A 17129-nucleotide genomic window follows, 5' to 3' on the forward strand; every position below is an offset into this window, starting at 1 on the left:
AGTACAATTCAGAGGTACTTGCACATTACTTTCCATTTTCTGTTGCTTTATTTTTCTACTCCACTCATTTTAGGTGTAAAATATTGTATGTCTTTACCCCTCGACGATAATCTGACTGAAGTTAATTTGACAAATACGATTTTACATAAAAAGATAGATAGATAGATAGATAGATAGATAGATAGATAGATAGATAGATAGATAGATAGATAGATACTTTATTAATCCCTCAGAGGGACATTTTTATGTTACTGTACTTTTTATGTTAAAAAATATGATACGGTAGACTAACAGTATGTCACCTCAGTGAGCTACAATTTCAGAACATTTTAAAATTCACCCTATTGCATACATTATGAACAATAATCTACTGATATAAAGTAAGACTGCGATTTCGTCATCTATAAGTACTTTCATTGTTGAGATTTTAAGTAGCTACATGCTGCTAATGGTAAATCTATGAAGGCAGGACTTTCACTATGGCGTTTTGTAAGTAATGTTTAAGATCTGAATCCTCGACAAGTAAAAGTGATTGTGTTTTACCTACAGGACAACCATCCTCCTCCTGAGCAGGCTGGTGCAGCTGCAGCGTGTGTGTGCACGACAGCAAAGGTAGCTTCTGGTTACAAACTTTGGACCAATCAGGACGCCGCTTTGCTTTCTCGCAGCAGGAGCAGCAGAAGTTCAACCTGGACCTCTTCACGAAGAAACTATCTGCTTTAAATTAGAACCGACAATGCTTTTTCACTTACGCCGACATATCTTATAGCCAACTAATTGTCACTGAAGGAAACATTTCCGAGTGATGACAATGTTGGGTATGTACGTGCCTGACAGATTTTCTCTGAAATCGTCAAAGGTCCAGGATGGAATCGGTCTTTACACGGCGAGGCGAGTCAAAAAGGTTTGTTGTTTCTGACTGGGGCAACTTTGTAACCGAGGTTACACGCAGGAAGCGTTTTGTGTTGTGTTTTTTTTTTTTTTTTTTAAAGACTCAGCGTTGTAGTTGCATTTTTTGTTTTGTTTTTTTTGTTCGCCTTGTTCCTTATAGTCGCTGTCAAAATCTCAGCTCAGCCCATGGCTCCTCTGACGTGAAGTGCCACGTAGCTACAGTAACTCCAGTTGTTTCTCGGAGCTCACTTCAAGTGATCATGTCGGCACAGAAGGGTCGCGCGGCGGAGGTCTCGTGGAGCTTCATTAACGTTTGAAAGCATTTTTCACGCCGTTTTTACACAATTGTACACTTTTCCACGCAACGTTGTCAGACATGTCGAGAAGGCGCGTGAGGCTGCGGAATGTTACAGAGGATGAGTGGTTTTGTGTGTCAGGAGTGATGTTACGTCATTGTCGTGTAAATGTGTGATAAAAACAAGCTGAGGATGAACATGAATATACTCCATGTAGAACACATCTTTGACCACGCCCCCTGGAAGGTCAGAAGGAAAAATGTCCAGATGTGTCCAGATGTGTCACATTAAACAACAGACATTTATTACAAGTGTAGAAATCACATCTTTGACTTTGTTATTATGTTTTAATTCATATTGGCTGCCACTGTGTTTTATAAAGCCATCCTGTTTGACAAGTGATCCCTGTGTTTGTTTTAAAGGGGGAAAAGTTTGGCCCTTTTGCAGGTGAGAAAAAGCTGCCTAGCGAGCTGGATGAAAGCTCGGACACCAGGCTGATGTGGGAGGTGATTGCGCACATTATGTTTACACATTTCAAGGCACACATTAAAATACATAGCAATGTTGATTTTCGAGTCAGCTTGGCAGGCACAATATGACACAAGGCAAAATATGACTTTAAATAGCCTTTAGTTGAGAGTTTTCCTTATAGCAGTGCAACATCACACCTGTAAAAGCTGCATCAAACATGTGAAGTGATATTTTAATCAGTACTAAGTACATCTGCCTCTAGTCCACTACATTTAAAAGGGAAATGTTAAGTCCACTACATTTCTATACCTGACAGCTGTAGTTACAAGATGCTTTTCAGATTAAGACCTTACACAATTTGTTTTTGATGAGATTATAAAATACACAGTCCAAGATGAAGTCAGTGTTTTACAACATTTGTGACCTCTTAAAAAAAAAAAATCAGTGTGTAGTTGTTGGGTTTCAGATATCTGAGTTGTTAGCAGTTCCTCCAAAGAGACATTTCCCCTCTTAAATTCTCTCATGCTTTCATTTAAATTGCTGTTTGAACCCTGAAGTGATCAATCTAACCACAATTTAACCGCCTCAAAAAAGGATCACATATTAAAGTCCAGAAAATGAAGTATGAAATGCAGTGAGACTTTGATTAGACTTCCTCTCTTGCTCATTAATAATCTCAGGACCCTCTAGATTTATCCTGTGAGGCATCTGACCCCGACTTGAGGTTGGAAACCACTGTACTAAACTAACTCACTGGAGAAGGTGGTTAAAACAAACTCCAACGTGAACAGGTACAACAGATGATGCATGAACATTAACGACGTCTACAATCAGAAACCAGTTACAAGCAATGTTGTACCGTAAAATGAGTCTTGAAGCACATTGTACTTATGAACTTTTATCAAAATAGTAACTATAAATAGGAGAGTAAACACAGTAAATAGTCTCATTGGAACTTGTATCAGTACCAAACACATCCTTTATCACATGACACAGGAGGTCTGTTCAAACATGTTCTTCGTTTTTGTTTATGTTGCAGATCAATTGAGTGTGTTGGTCAATTTAAACTGACTCTCATCTCACATTGTGGAGGAGCCACTGATGATAAACACCAAAATAAACGCTGTGATGTATTTATCTGTAGCTGCCACATTGTGAAATACACAGCTGTGCACGCTAGTACGTCTTCATCTGTTCGGCCAACACACTCCGATGTACACAACACAAACCATCAAAGCAACGAGAGAAGAAGAAGAATCAGTTGTACACTTCTGACGACTCATGCAGTTGCTGTTTTTTTTGTTTTTTTTCTCAGGTCCGTGGCAGTAAAGGAGACGTGCTGTATATTCTGGATGCGAGTAATCCTCGCCATGCCAACTGGCTGCGGTTTGTCCATCAGGCGCCTTCACAGGAGCAGAAGAACTTGGCAGCCATTCAGGTACATTTCTACTCAGTGGACAATGAATCCCTCAGACTTACATACAAGAAAGAAAATGATAAATATTACAGGCATCTGTTAGGACAGACAAATAGAGAGACCTCAAAGAGATACAGCTTTTGACTACGGGCAGAGTATTTGACAGGCATTAGTAAAATTCTTTAAATTCTAAATTCAGAAAATAAAGACGTTTATTTTTTTTAGCCTGAAAGACCTCCCAAACATTTTTTCCCCCTAGAAGTGTAAGTCAGGAAAACAAACAATTTTTCATTGTGTTTGTTCTGTAAAACTTCCCAAATGACCTTGTGAGTTTAAGTAAACACAGTGTGTATAGCATTCAGTCTACAAATTTTGGTTCGCCATTTGCTTCCACAAAATGGTCACTCGTCTTCCTGGGGTCCACACAAAAACAACGAACAAACAAAACTGAACACTGTATCAGTAAAACTGAAAATATAAATAAATAACCAAGACTCAGAATATGAGTAAAAAATGACTGCATAGTAACCTTCACTAAAAACAAAGATTAAATTGTCACATATACACAGTAACTATCAAAAGTTCAAAGACAACAAAAACCACAGGATGTGAGATTCATCAGATTTTGTTTTAGGGGCTTTTTGAAAGAAAATCTACTTTTGATGTCACGTTCCATTATCTACCTAAACAATCAGTAATCTACTCGAGAAATATCCCACCTATAAACAAGCTGAGTGCAGTGGAGTTAGTTAGTTACATTTAGTATTGGTAACGCAGAACTAGTTCGTTCATTTTTACAAATTCAGCAATGTTTTGCAACTCAACACTCACTGAACTCTGCTTAAGCTTGTGACGCTCAAAACGAAGCTAAGTCATCAACATACATAACATCAGCATTTCTAACAGCGAGAGAGCTTTTAATTTGAAATTAAAGCATTCGTTGGACCAATGGTGTCAGTGAGTCAGTGACACATTATATTTTTTGTGTCCCTGCTTTTGTTTTCCAGTTAAAATGCATTCAATAAAATTGCATGTCAAAGGATATATCACTTTGTAGCCAGACGCCTTTTATAAACTATTAAAAATGGGTGTAAATTGGATGTAGAATTGGAGGAGTAGAGAAACATATTTGATTCGGTTCTCTCTTTTTGTCTTTTTTTTTTAGGATTCATAAATTTATCAGGATTTTGTAGAGGGAATATTTTTGTGAATAGCCACCAAATTTCTTTCCTCAATTTGTTATTTCCAAAAGACCCAAGAATTTTTTTTTTTTAAGTTATTATATTGACAAATAAAGTGTCAACAACAGTAGCCAGGCCCATGACTACCTAATAATCTGAAGAATTTTCAAAACACAAACTCTTAAAGCAAAGAAACACACACTCATACACACTTGTGAACACAGCACACTGGATCTGGGTAATTTCACCTCCTGCACTTCTGTGTGAAAGCTAAAACCTACGTTGTTCTCTCAGGGTGGAAGAAAAATAGAAGTGGAAGGAAGAGAAGATGAACATTTCAGGTCTTGGGGCCAAGTTCCTGCCATTAATACTCGAATGCCCGAAGTGATTGGTCGTTTAAAGGTCATGCGTGTGCGTTAAATCTCTGTGTTTCATCAACAATGACATTTATTGCGCGGCTTTCCTCTTCTTAATCAGTATTTATGTATATTTCGAATCCCATAGTTAAAACAAAATGACGGTTTGATTTTATTAACGTGACCTTTAAGAACAGGGGAGTTAATGACAACATTTCTGAGGGTTTGAGCCTTTGACCTGTGGCCTCAATCAGCCCTTAACAGACTGCTGTCTGGGTGTAATGAGTTCAGCCCTCACCAGGCCTCAATAGTTACTCAGTGTGCATTACCATAAAAAGATAAAACTGATTTAGCAACCAATGGGAGTGTTTTGTCTTTACGCTCCTCTCAGATATGTCGAGCCATGTTCTGTCATTGTTATTATTGTGTGATTACTCAACAATAAGCGTGTTTTTGTTCGTTAGGATGGAGAGAACATCTTCTACCTGGCTGTGGATGACATAGAGACGGACACGGAGCTCCTCATTGGCTACCTGGACAGTGATATGGAGGAGGAGGAGGAGGAAGAGGAAGAAGTCATTAAAGATGAAGAGGAGAACAGTAAAGACGCCAAGCATCTTGTAGAAATGGGTACTATTTAATTTCCTTATTTGTTTTATTTTAAATATTCTCAAGCGTAGCAAATCAATTTATGATACACACATGAAATAAAACTCACTGGGTATATTTACGTCTTGGATTTCTGCAGTTTGATTTACCCTGTTCATTGTGTGTGTACCACATCTCCACAGAGCTGGTAATAAAGAAGGAGGACCACCCCTGCTTGCTGTGTGAGAGCAGCTTTCCCAGTGAGGAGATCCTGGCCGCCCACCTCCAGAGTCTGCACCAGAGGCCCAGCACGGAGGAGAAGGAGTTCAAATGCAGGAACTGTGGCAAGAAGTTCCCCATCAAACAGGCTCTGCAGCGCCAGTGGGTTTACTGCTCCATCACTTAACCAGCTGTACTGTAGCTTTATTTAACATTCAGATTTTCTCAGATAACACAGAACCGTTGAGAAGTGGTGTCATTGTGCACAGCCAAGAGATAGTCCTGCACATAAACCCCCATAAAAACAGACACAGCAGTTTTAACATTTAGTTTTTGTACAATTAAAAAAAGAAGATCAAATGTATTAATTAGGGGACTTTTAATGGTGATTGTAGGAATTTATTTTACACACTGTTTTCCCCTTTTTCAAGTATTAATGCTAAACTGAGATAACTTGCTCTAAGATGTAGTTGTATATAGACCTCAAAAGGTGTATCTTCTCATCTAACTATACATTTTTTTTCTGTACAAAATTGGTTAATAATCTCACGATAAGTTAAAATAAGTAAATAAGAAGAATTCAAATAAATTTATGTTGTATTTTTGTTCTGGACAATTTATTTTCTCAACCTTATGTGATTCACGTCCTATTTGCCACCTAATTTGTTTTTGTTTTTTGCATCCTTCCACAGTGTTTTGCATTGTTCTGAGTCACTGGATCCATCAGCTGACTCTAAAGCTCACCAGTGCTCCCTCTGCCACAACACATTCAGCTCAGAGTCCAGGTAACACATTGTCCAAACATGCACACAGAAAAATGTACAATCACACAGGGAATTCATTTCTTAAGGCACAGGGTCATAGTATTTAATAAATATCTATTATTCTGTAAGTGGTAATGCTGTTTCTTCCTCCGGTGTGCACAGTTTTGAACAGCATAAGGAAGCCTGTAAAGGAGATGCCAGGTTTATATGTAAAGCAGAGAGCTGCGGCAAAAGATTCAAGAGCAAGGACGCTCTGAAGAAGCACAAAGGAAATGTTCACACAGGTTGGCGTCTCTTTCTTTCCTTCTGTTTCTCTGTGATGTTGTTCCCTTTCTCGCTGTTGCACACATGCATTCACATGCATAGCTATTTCTCCCCAAGATGGAATGACGATAATTGTCCATTAGCAGCCTCAGCTCTCAAGGATCTGCATTAACAGTTGATGACCTCGATCAGTTCAGATCTCTGCGATGTTGAGACACATCTCTAATTACTTGCGCTCCATAATTGCTGACCTGTGTGTTCTGGGGCGGCTGGCGCTTTCAGATAATTGGACTTCCATAGCTATTTATGATGGGATGTAGGGCAGCGGGAATCTCTTATAGTCTTACATGTGAATCAAGTATCAACCCGAAATTAAGACATTCATCTGAGAGGCTGATGGAGCTCAGATCTGAGCCTTTATGTTTTTTTTTTTTTTTTTCTTTTCCCCAATGTGGTCAGGACATTGGGTGTGTGAGTGTGTGAGATAGTGTGGGCGAAGGGGGGAAGTGGATCAGACGCAACAGATGTGGGTCATGTAATTCAGAGGGGGATAAAGGGAGGGTGTCACTGGGCCCAAAACGTCGGGATCACTGACCTATGATTAAGAGTTTGGTGTTTTCCCTTTAATGTGTAATGATGTGTCATGAAGTTCTTGCTTGATGTTATCAGTTCTGTAGATGGAGATTTGTAATGCTTTTATTTTTTTAGGGAGTTCACGACGGAAACTCACATGCACCATATGCAACAGGAAATGCTCCTCCTCTCTGAATCTGCAGGAACACAGAAAGGTGAGACTCTGTAACATCCAAACAGCTCAGTTCATCCCAACCAGATACTTTGCATTGGATCTGAGAGGATTTTCTCAGCTTACTTAGTTTTGCATGATCCATTTTTACAGTGATGGGTCTTTGGTGGTGTCTCTTTCTGTACAGTGGTATCCATCCCACTCCACTGTCTTCTCTACAACCCAGTCTAACCTCTTAATCTCACATTTGCTTCTCATGCTGCTGAGTTCACTCATTCCCTCTTTATGATCAAGTTGTTGCAATTTTATTCCGGGTGACACTGAGCAGAGGGAAGGATTGTTTTTCACGAGCTCATCCCACAGGTCTTGTGAAATTTAAGAGGCTCTATTGGCAGACTATAAGGTTTTAACCTCGGCGTCAGGATTCTCTCTCGCTCTTATTGATGGATTACAGATTTGAACACGGCTGTTAAAATGTTTCCATTCAGATATAAATGTGTTTTTATACTTTGTGTATCCTCCTATTTTCAGTTCATACTTTAGATGTTATAGGCACTTATGATTAGGTGGTTCTTTGCAGGCCACATTCTTCCATTTAAAGATTTTATTTCACTGCAATTACATGCTATTAATTTAATTGCATTAAATTATTATTATTAATGTAGCTGACATGCATGATTGGTGATACAACTTGTGCTATGATGATCATGGGGCAAACAGCAGAAAGAGGCCGTTTGTGTCTCAAAGGAAAGGCTGCATTACGCTTTGCAACAGCTCGCTTCAGTTCCCATCATACTGAAGCTCGAGGGCTGCGATCCTCAGGTGCGTCTGGCAGGTTCACAGGTCAGAGTTGACCCTTGTTTAACTTTGATTGGCGGATGTGCTCCTTCAGTCATTAGAAACAGGGAGCCTAAATGTAGATGCTAATATTTCATGTGTCTAAATGACTATATTTAGTACATTATCACAAGCGGGGCTCCGTCAGATTGCTGTGATCCGCTGTGATTACAGTCTGGAAACCCCGTTCGCATTAACATTCGCTCAGTCAGTCTCTGCATATTTACACAGTAAATCTGTGTAAATATATGTTTCTCAGAAACATGACACATCATGTCTTGTTCAGGTCAGTTTCAATAGAAACATAAAGGGATCATTCCTCAAACCACCAGGACTGTATCTGATTTTCCAACTCTGCTCTGGTGATGAGCTTGTTTTTGGCCGGACGACTCTGCACTGTTTTCCTGGACCCCCCTGCGTTGGGGCCCTCGGTGTCCATGCGCCATTCAAATGAATGAAAGGGAAGCCATGTTTCTCACACGGGCATCCAATCAGTATGTAACTGGTTTAGAAAAGTCCAGAGACAAAAACGTGGTCTTTACTACTGTCAACAATTTAAAGCTGCTTCAATACTTTCCGTTGACCAAACTGTGTTTCTTTATGTAAACATAAAAATGTGTTGATTAGACACTCTCTATGATCCATATCAAATGCATTTAATATGTAGCACCGAACCAAGGGTCTCTCCATTCTTGCTGCTTTTTGTTTGGTCCTGCTGATTCCTTGTGTGCGGCGATAATTTAGTGTACTTTCAGCTGTTTTAACCTTCAGGTCATGACTTCACTTTCAAGCATACTATGGCGTTAGATTAGTACACCAGTTCCCTACATTTTTAAAAAAATTTTTGGTAATCATTCATTAACCACCATTCCTTCATCAATTATCTCAGCTGGTAATTTAATTTTGTGCTGTCAACATATATCATCCAGATTAATCAGCAGACATTAATTTATCGCTGTCAGCTTATTCATCATCAGGCCACTTGGAAACATTTAAAGTCACCTGGAAGTTGTGTCTGAGCCCTGCAGAGAATCTTCTAACCTACTTCCCCTGACTCCGAGTCAGTGCTCTCCAGTTTCAGATCTCTGGGGTGGTTTAAAATAGGAGTATGTGATATTCCTCTGAGGCCTCCTAATGTGTCTGTGTGCCACTTTTTACTGTTATATGGCTCATGATAATAGAAGTGTTGTCACTAATCACACACTCTTGTTGGAAAATACAGATCAGAAAGGCAGAATGTCATTCTATAAATTTAGGTCAGCATCACATCAGGTTTTGATAAATGACTTTTTTCCAGTAAAAACATCCGATGAAGATGTTCAGAAACACTAAGTGTTATTAATAATATGTCAGATTTCTGCCGTGTCCTTATAGATTCCATCAAAACCATTGGGGCGTTAAGTATTATTCTTGCAGAAGAGCAATCAAACTTTCCATAATGACAATTTAGCTCCAAAGCAGATTAAAACTGCCATTGTCATCATTTAGCTGAACAAGCTTTTGCAGGAGCAGCCGTGACAAGAGGAGCCTTGTGGCATTAGCATATGCTTTTGTAGCTGTTCACTGGGGAACTATTGAATGTGCAATTATTGGAACTATGCTCTGAAGCAGAACAGGGATTGAAACTTTTCATCATTTTAATTGCTTTTCTGTCTGTAGACATCAGTTTAATGAAAACGGACAAGATTTTGCTTCAGCTGACCATCGCAGGCCGTGATTCTTGAACCTTTACGGGCCCTTCACCCTGAGTCTTTAAAAATGACCAGCAAGACCAAAACTTAAACTCTTTTTTTTTTTTGCTCTTGTGTTGAAGGTACATGAAATATTTGAATGTCACGCCTGCGACAAAAAGTTCATCTCCACCAATCAGCTGAAGCGCCACATGATCACACACTCAGGTAAGAAAAAGCTGCAGTAAACAGGTGAGTTATTTACTTTGTGTAACATCTCCGTTTACCTGAAAGAATCTGTGTTAATGTGTCACTGAACAGAGAAGCGACCGTACACCTGTGAGATCTGCAGTCGGTCCTTCAAGCGTTTGGACCAGGTGACGGCTCATAAGATCATCCACAGCGAGGACAAACCCTACAAATGTAAGCTGTGTGGGAAAGAGTTTGCTCACCGCAACGTCTACAAGAATCACAAGAAGGTGAGGAAATAATCCATTACTTTTTTTTTTTTTTACTGTAATTAGGTAGGTATAGTTATTAATTTCTTTATAGCACAATATCCAGCTGATTATTCCGACAGATTTTATTTGAAAGGCAGAGTTACTTCAAAGCTAGAATTATTAGTGAGGCTGTAATCCATCAGGGTCTCGTTGGTGGCTGTTATCTGTGGGGTCTCTGGCACTCCCCGCCCCGTGTTCCCCATGTTTACTTTTGGGATTGAGGTGTCACTCAGATAGATAGGCTGGCGGACAGACAGGTGGAGGAGGAGGGCGGCAGAAAAACAGAAGCACTTTGAAATCAAAGCCCCTCAAGCTGCTTGTCTTCATCAAGTCAACAAACCAAATTGGCCACGGAGCCTCGCACATGATCCTCTCACATTAATTTAAGAAGCGTCCTCGACGTCCACGCTGTGAGGAAGGAGGCCTCTCGACTCGCACTTTACAAACATGCTGCTCGCTTCTCTCTACAGACGCACTCGGAGGAAAGACCTTTTCAGTGTGAGGAGTGTAAAGCGCTGTTTCGAACCCCCTTCTCTCTACAGCGCCACCTACTCATCCACAATAGTAAGTATGGACTTGTGATTTTCTGTCATTTATATATTGTTAAAATGTTAGCATATACAACTTGAGGTTAACTTGTAAAAATGCTTTGAACACCTCGTTTGCAATGTTACCTTGATTTTCATATGCCCACAAACAACCATCCACTCTTTAGCCTTTGTTGCTAAGGTTTCGCTAATGTTGTTCTGTTGATTGTTGGTGTTTTCTACTCACATATTGTGTATTTTGTAAATCTATCTGAGAGGCTGACACTTTGAGGAAAAGTATGAGAAAAAGAAATGAAATTTGACCGCTATCAATTTAGATCTATTGATTTATCAGTTGTCTGATTTTATTGGCCACTGATCTCGACATATTGGTGTTGGTGTATATGTTGTTCAATATGGAAACTTGTTCTCAGAACATAATGAATAATTTTTTTTTTTTTTTTTTTAATGATTTTATCGTCCAAAATGGAATTTAATGATGTCATTTTGGTACATAAAGGTTATTAGTAAACCGTAAAATATATATTTTTTTCTTTATTAATCCCACAGTGGGGAAATTCGGTCGTCACAGCAGCACAGAAAAAACTAAAAGGTGCACCTAATATGAAAAACTTTACAAATACATATATGATATAAGAAATAAGATAGATACAAAATAATTATTATAGAAAAAAAAATAAGAGGAACACACACAGAGACTATATACACAAAAACAAAACAAATAAAATTAAATAAAAATAAATAAATAAATACAGTTTGGGATGAATGGAAAAAAGTGTCAGGTGCTATGGAATGAAAATTAAATGAAACTAATAGCCTGCCTCCATTACTTGTATTAAAAAAACCTAATTGCACACAAAAATATTTATCGTTGTATATAAATGTAAAAATAATCCACAAATACAATAGGAAATATAAAAGTATGGAAAAGTCAGCATTTTAAATGTATTTCTAGTTTTAAATATATGTAACAGAAATCCACAGATATATGTATTTGGAGTTTTCATCAAAAACATATTTAGTTGTATTTACAAACTGCTTGTCATTTGTTAACTTCTTTGCTCTTACTCTCTTCACAAATGCATCTGTTTCAACAGGGAAATATTTGTATCCAATCAGGTGTCTCCTCCCTTTTCGACCAATCATATGAGTGTAGATTTAAGGTTAAAATTGACTGTAATCTTAGTGTTACATCTGCAGTCTGCAGTAACAAGGGGATCTGTCGCTGCCAGAGGTCACTGCACAAACTGACTCAACTATGAATGCGAGCATTAACGGTTTACAACGCTATAATGTTTAAGCTAAACATGATGGTACACACACACACAATCATGCAATCGTGCTTAAAATTAAGCCATGTTTTGCCAGCATTAGCCTCCATTAGCCTCCATGTGCTACTGGTCATACCAGACCAAGTAAAGCTGTAGCTGCAAAGCTCCTGACTGTACTTAAAGGAGAAATGATGTGTGCAGTTGCTTTGAATTTAAATGTTCACTTGTAAGATGAAGAATGTGGCACATCTCTTAAAATTTACGTCGTCTCAATTCCAGCGCTTCTAAGCTTCTCTGATGTGGAAGAAATTTGATAAAACAAAAGTGTTATTCTAATAATTTGTACATAAAGTGCAACAACAAAGTAAACCCAGTTCCTTGGTGTAAAGCATTGTGTCCCTGTACTTAGATGAAATTATCTAGAAGGGTAACCTTTAAAACCAGCCTAGCGAGTTTCATTGCTGATAGTCCTATATTTTTATTAGCTGTCATCTCATCCTTACCCCTGTGGCTATTTCCATTAGCACCAGATGTCGTGACCCCATCAGATGTCTCCCTGCAAAGACATCAGTTTTCTGATTGTCTGGTCTCGTCTGACAGAAAACCTTCTCCCTGGACAGTTGAGCTGCAGTAGAGCCTTGGCAGGATGCAGCGTTGGTCCTCTAACTGAGCCAGATAACAAAGAGATTGTAAAGCTCAAGGCATTTCCTGCTGCTGTCTCAGGCGGCAGGCAACTTAATACCATGACTTGTATTATGTATCAAGTTCTGGGGAGTATGTAGGGCTGGAGGATCGAGTGTGTGATTTCACTGTACTGTAGGTGAAAGAAGAAGAGTGACATTGAATAAATTTGTCTGTCTTCATGGGTTAAAACTAAAGCAGCACTTGGCCCACAGTGAGAAAATGAAGCACAGCTGTCGTAGCATTTTCAGATGAAACTCAACGGGCGTCATTGTCATACACTTATACTAAACTTTGGACTTTTTTCTGGGCGGTGTGTTTGCGCAGATGCAGGTGGGATTCAACACGTTGCTGGTTGGAATTTGATGAAAACCACCCTTTCATGGTTGGAATTGAAATTTCTGTATAAAGCTACCAGTCCTGTTCTATTTATGTGCAAATATCATGCACAAAAACAGTAAAAAAGCAGTAAAAATAATAATTTTACACTGCAGAGTTTCTGGTCTTGCTGTTGGAATCAACAGATGAAAAGTTATATGTCACCGTGTCAGTTTGAATACCTGAAACAAGTGGAAAATATTCTTCCGCTGGCCAAAGACGTGTCATTAGAGCAGCGCTGTGCAGTGACAGAAATAAAGAAGGAATGGTGTAACACTGAAGAATATTATACAGTCCATGATGTTTCACTGTCAGGTGTTACAATGACGATAATCCCTGGAAAGTGACCTGCGTGTCGACCCTCAGGCAGCTGAGAAAGTGATTCAGAATTGTGCTCACGATTGCTGAACTGCTGGGTCAAGTGTGCCCAAAAAAAAAGTTACCCGTCAGGTTGATATTATTAGGGTCAGAAAAATTGTTTTGAATGAAATTTCCTGTAATTATCTTTGTTGATTTTTTGCTGGCACATTTAAATTTTAAATCCACTCACGTCATAATTCTCACTGTCAGTGTTTTAATACTTTTGTGTGCACGACTTTCTAAATTCTAAATATGAGAAAACTATTGAATGGGACAAGTTGCGACGTAAGTGCAGCTTAAACACAAACCGGTCGATGTGGTTCTTGTACGAGGCTCAGCACATTTATGTGTCGGTTGTTTTTAAGACGCTGAAAATAATCCTGTGTGTGTTTAAATTACTGTTTGTGTAGTATTACGAGTAGTTTAATGTCAGACTGAGGCCCCGCTCTGTGTATTAATGGAATTTTTATGTGAGGGTGTCGTTGACATTCATTATTACCCAGTGAATGTTTGGGTCTGATTAAAAACACAGTGAAGCTCAGCTTCTGCTGTTGTTCCTTTTTATTGAGCTGACCATCATCCGCCTCAGTAATAGGAGAAAGAGCACAAGCTTGTAACCACTCGCTCCCTCCAATCTGTGCTACTCTGTGGAAATTGAATGATCTCCATATAATGGAAACATCTACTCTCCAACAATAGAGGCTGTTGTGTGGAGGCAGAGAGCAGAGGCGTGAAGGAAAACATCAGGCAACAGCTGAGATTGTAACCCAACGTCTGATTGCGGACTGTCTAGTTTTAAAGCTGTTCTGTGGAATTAATAAAGTAGGGCATGTTTTTTACACATAAAAAAAAAAAAAACAGCCTTTTGACATTCGGACCAAACATATGGCAGAGCAGTTTGTTTTACTGTTTCCCTTTCAGCTACAATAAAAGAGGACTTTTATAGAAAATAAAAAAAATAAAGCTGGACCAGACAGTTCTAAAGAGCATTGTTTGGAGTTGTCTGGTGCAATGAAACACCCTCTCTTTGTGGTTTTCTTCCCACACAATCGCCCCGGTGAAATTGGGTCCCCTCTTGCTGTGCGTGATGACTGTGTGTTTACAAAGCCCAACAATAGCCCCGCTGGAAATGGCTCTCACAAACGTTCCCGTGTGCTCTGCAGGTGAGAGGACATTCAAGTGTGACCAGTGCGACGCCACCTTCAAGAGGAAGGACACGCTCAACGTCCACATCCAGGTGGTGCACGACGGCCACAAGAAGTACAAGTGCGACCTGTGCGAGAAGGCCTTTGTCACTCCGTCTGTCCTCAAGAGCCACAAGAAGGTGAGCGAGAGGCGCTCGAAGCAGACGGCCTCAATCACACGCCGTGATTGAAGCCGTGGAGCCGCCACTTTGTCCTGAAATTCAGTTCAAACTAAATTGTGTTTGTATTTATTTGAAACGCACAGAGAAAATAACTTATGTAACCTTCAAAAAAATTCTAAGATTAGACTCTATCTTCAGTTAAAGCAAAAGCAGTGGAAGAATTTTCCATCATCAGTCTCATAACAAAATTTACAAAAGTAAGAAATGACAGACCAACCATCTACTTTACCGAGTTGTTTCCATTGTGTTGCATCTCACTCTTCATCTCATGAAAGTGATGTGACTGTACTAATGTCTCGGACGATCAAACCTGCTGGAGACATCTATCTTGACCGTTGCTGCCCATGAAGGCTCGGAAATCAATTCCTGCGTTGATTAGAAATGGCAGTTAGTCCATTAGCTCCGCAGGGTTTCAAAACCCCGAACAGATCTCGCTGCAGATTATGAGCCCCGAACCTGACAACGTCCGGTGTGGTTATGGATCAAGATTGAAACCAAACAGCTTCTTGGCACACGGCAAAAGGAAATGTCTCGGAGGTTGTCTCGGAACAGTAGGGCTGAAGACAGGCATGTTGAACTGTCTCGGTGTCTCACGGTGTCTGGAGGCTGCTGAGAGATCTGGCCTTGATCAAAGTCAGGTTGCCGGGGAGAGGACAACTCGCTGGCTGTGTGTACATGTGTGGAGGAGCCCGGCTTTCTGCCACACTGTTGTTCTTTAAATCTTACTTCATGTGCACTTTGATACTCTGCAACCGCTATCCCAAATAATCCCAAGTAATTATCACGGCCTTGTTCTAACCGGAGCTCAGGGCTGCATGTCTGATTTTACACATTTGTTATGAAAAGCAGAAGTCAATGGTGAAGTATCTTTTTTTAACATCATAAAACATCTGAGTCAGGTTCTTATGATCACAGTGAGTTCACCTCCACTATTAACTTACAAACGTATGATGCTTTCACACAGGGCTGCATCTAAACACTATTTTAATAACCGACTAATCTGCTGATACATTTTTAATGATACTCAAAATTTTTTAAAAGATTCTAAGTTGACTATTTTAAATTGTTTTTCTGTGCAAAAATCTTAAACACAAACTATATAAAAGTGGGAAATTCTCACATTTTAGAAGCTGTAAACACAAATTTGGGTCACTTGCTCAAAACATTTATAAATTAATTGGTTCATTCTTTACAATAAATTGCCAGTTTATATTTATGTCAGCCAACTAATTGTTTCAGCTTTGAATTACCAGTTGGCTCCTCTGAGCAAAACCAGATGCAGCTACTGAGCTTGAATACCGAGTTATTTCAACATGTTAATACGTCTATATACTCTTTATATGATTTAAAGTTCAATTGCTTTAAGAGTTGTTTTCAGCTCTTTGTAATGGCCACAGTTTTAATGTTACTGCTACTTCAACTCAACTTTCATCACAGTTTAAACTATTTGAATATGTGCTGCTGTGATGCCACATGATATTATTAATAGGTTTAAGTTTGTAGCATTTAATATTCATTTTTCAACATAGAAAAACATGTTGGTGTGTTTGGTTTCTTCACGCCTGCAGCCGAAGGCCTCAGGTAACAAACAGAAGTATCAAGTGAGTGTTTTAGAAACCTCAGAGGGTTAATCACATGTTTATTTAGTGAGCACAGTGGTTGTAATGGAAATATTTTGTTTTGGCAAAAGCAATTATCGTCCCTGAACCTGGATTTAAAAGTATTAAGAAAAAGAAAAACAGATTTATAGGTTGAAGATGAAACAGACTTTTACTCTACAATCAGCTTTCCTTCCTCTCGTGCTCAGAACAGAACAGAACAGAGTGGATGTTAAATTTTGTGAGTCGTGTGTGGATGTGCGGCGTAGCAGCAGTTTGCTTGTGTAAATGAACAGTAACGCTGCACATATCTGGCAGAACAGGCCCGAGTTATTCATGGAGCGCTCTTGTGTTACAGTAAATGCTTTCTCCTCTGTGAGCCTGGATTCATGATATACGAGAGGGTGTGTGTGTGTGTGTGTGTGTGTGTGTGTGTGTGTGTGTGTGTGTGTGTGTGTGTGTGTGTGTGTGCGCAGCATGTATGTGCATGCATTGTAATGCTTCGTGCAAGACAGTCTCACTTCTTGTCAGAGCTCGGCTGGAAGAATGCACATATGAAAGAAAATTTCCGGGTTGGTCACAGACATACAGAACATTTATACACATAAAAAGCTTTGATAATAACACACAACGAACAGTAGAGTCCACTCTAGTGGTTTAAAATGTGACGTTCCCATGTGGATCTGCCAGTGTTGTTGCAGTGTTTGTGAAGGTATGATAACAGTGAT

General features: G+C 39.3%; 1 protein-coding gene across 2 annotated transcripts in view; it reads left to right on the plus strand.

Moving 5' to 3' along the window:
- Window positions 1-709: 709 nt before the first annotated feature.
- Window positions 710-17129, plus strand: part of prdm5 (PR domain containing 5) — a 37246-nt gene continuing 20826 nt past the window's right edge. For both annotated transcript variants that reach the window (XM_069150756.1, XM_069150755.1), the window contains exons 1-12: window positions 710-904; window positions 1610-1693; window positions 2974-3096; window positions 5077-5242; window positions 5404-5581; window positions 6112-6204; window positions 6346-6467; window positions 7156-7235; window positions 9843-9927; window positions 10021-10178; window positions 10670-10763; window positions 14601-14761. In XM_069150756.1, the coding sequence (XP_069006857.1) occupies window positions 806-904; window positions 1610-1693; window positions 2974-3096; window positions 5077-5242; window positions 5404-5581; window positions 6112-6204; window positions 6346-6467; window positions 7156-7235; window positions 9843-9927; window positions 10021-10178; window positions 10670-10763; window positions 14601-14761 (1443 nt within the window). In that variant the 5' untranslated portion in view covers window positions 710-805. The remainder of the gene's footprint in view (window positions 905-1609; window positions 1694-2973; window positions 3097-5076; window positions 5243-5403; window positions 5582-6111; window positions 6205-6345; window positions 6468-7155; window positions 7236-9842; window positions 9928-10020; window positions 10179-10669; window positions 10764-14600; window positions 14762-17129) is intronic.

Source organism: Embiotoca jacksoni, unplaced genomic scaffold (assembly GCF_022577435.1).
Source record: "Embiotoca jacksoni isolate LCO1_2020_lvr unplaced genomic scaffold, fEmbJac1.0.p SCAF_16, whole genome shotgun sequence".
NCBI classification, from domain to species: domain Eukaryota; kingdom Metazoa; phylum Chordata; class Actinopteri; family Embiotocidae; genus Embiotoca; species Embiotoca jacksoni.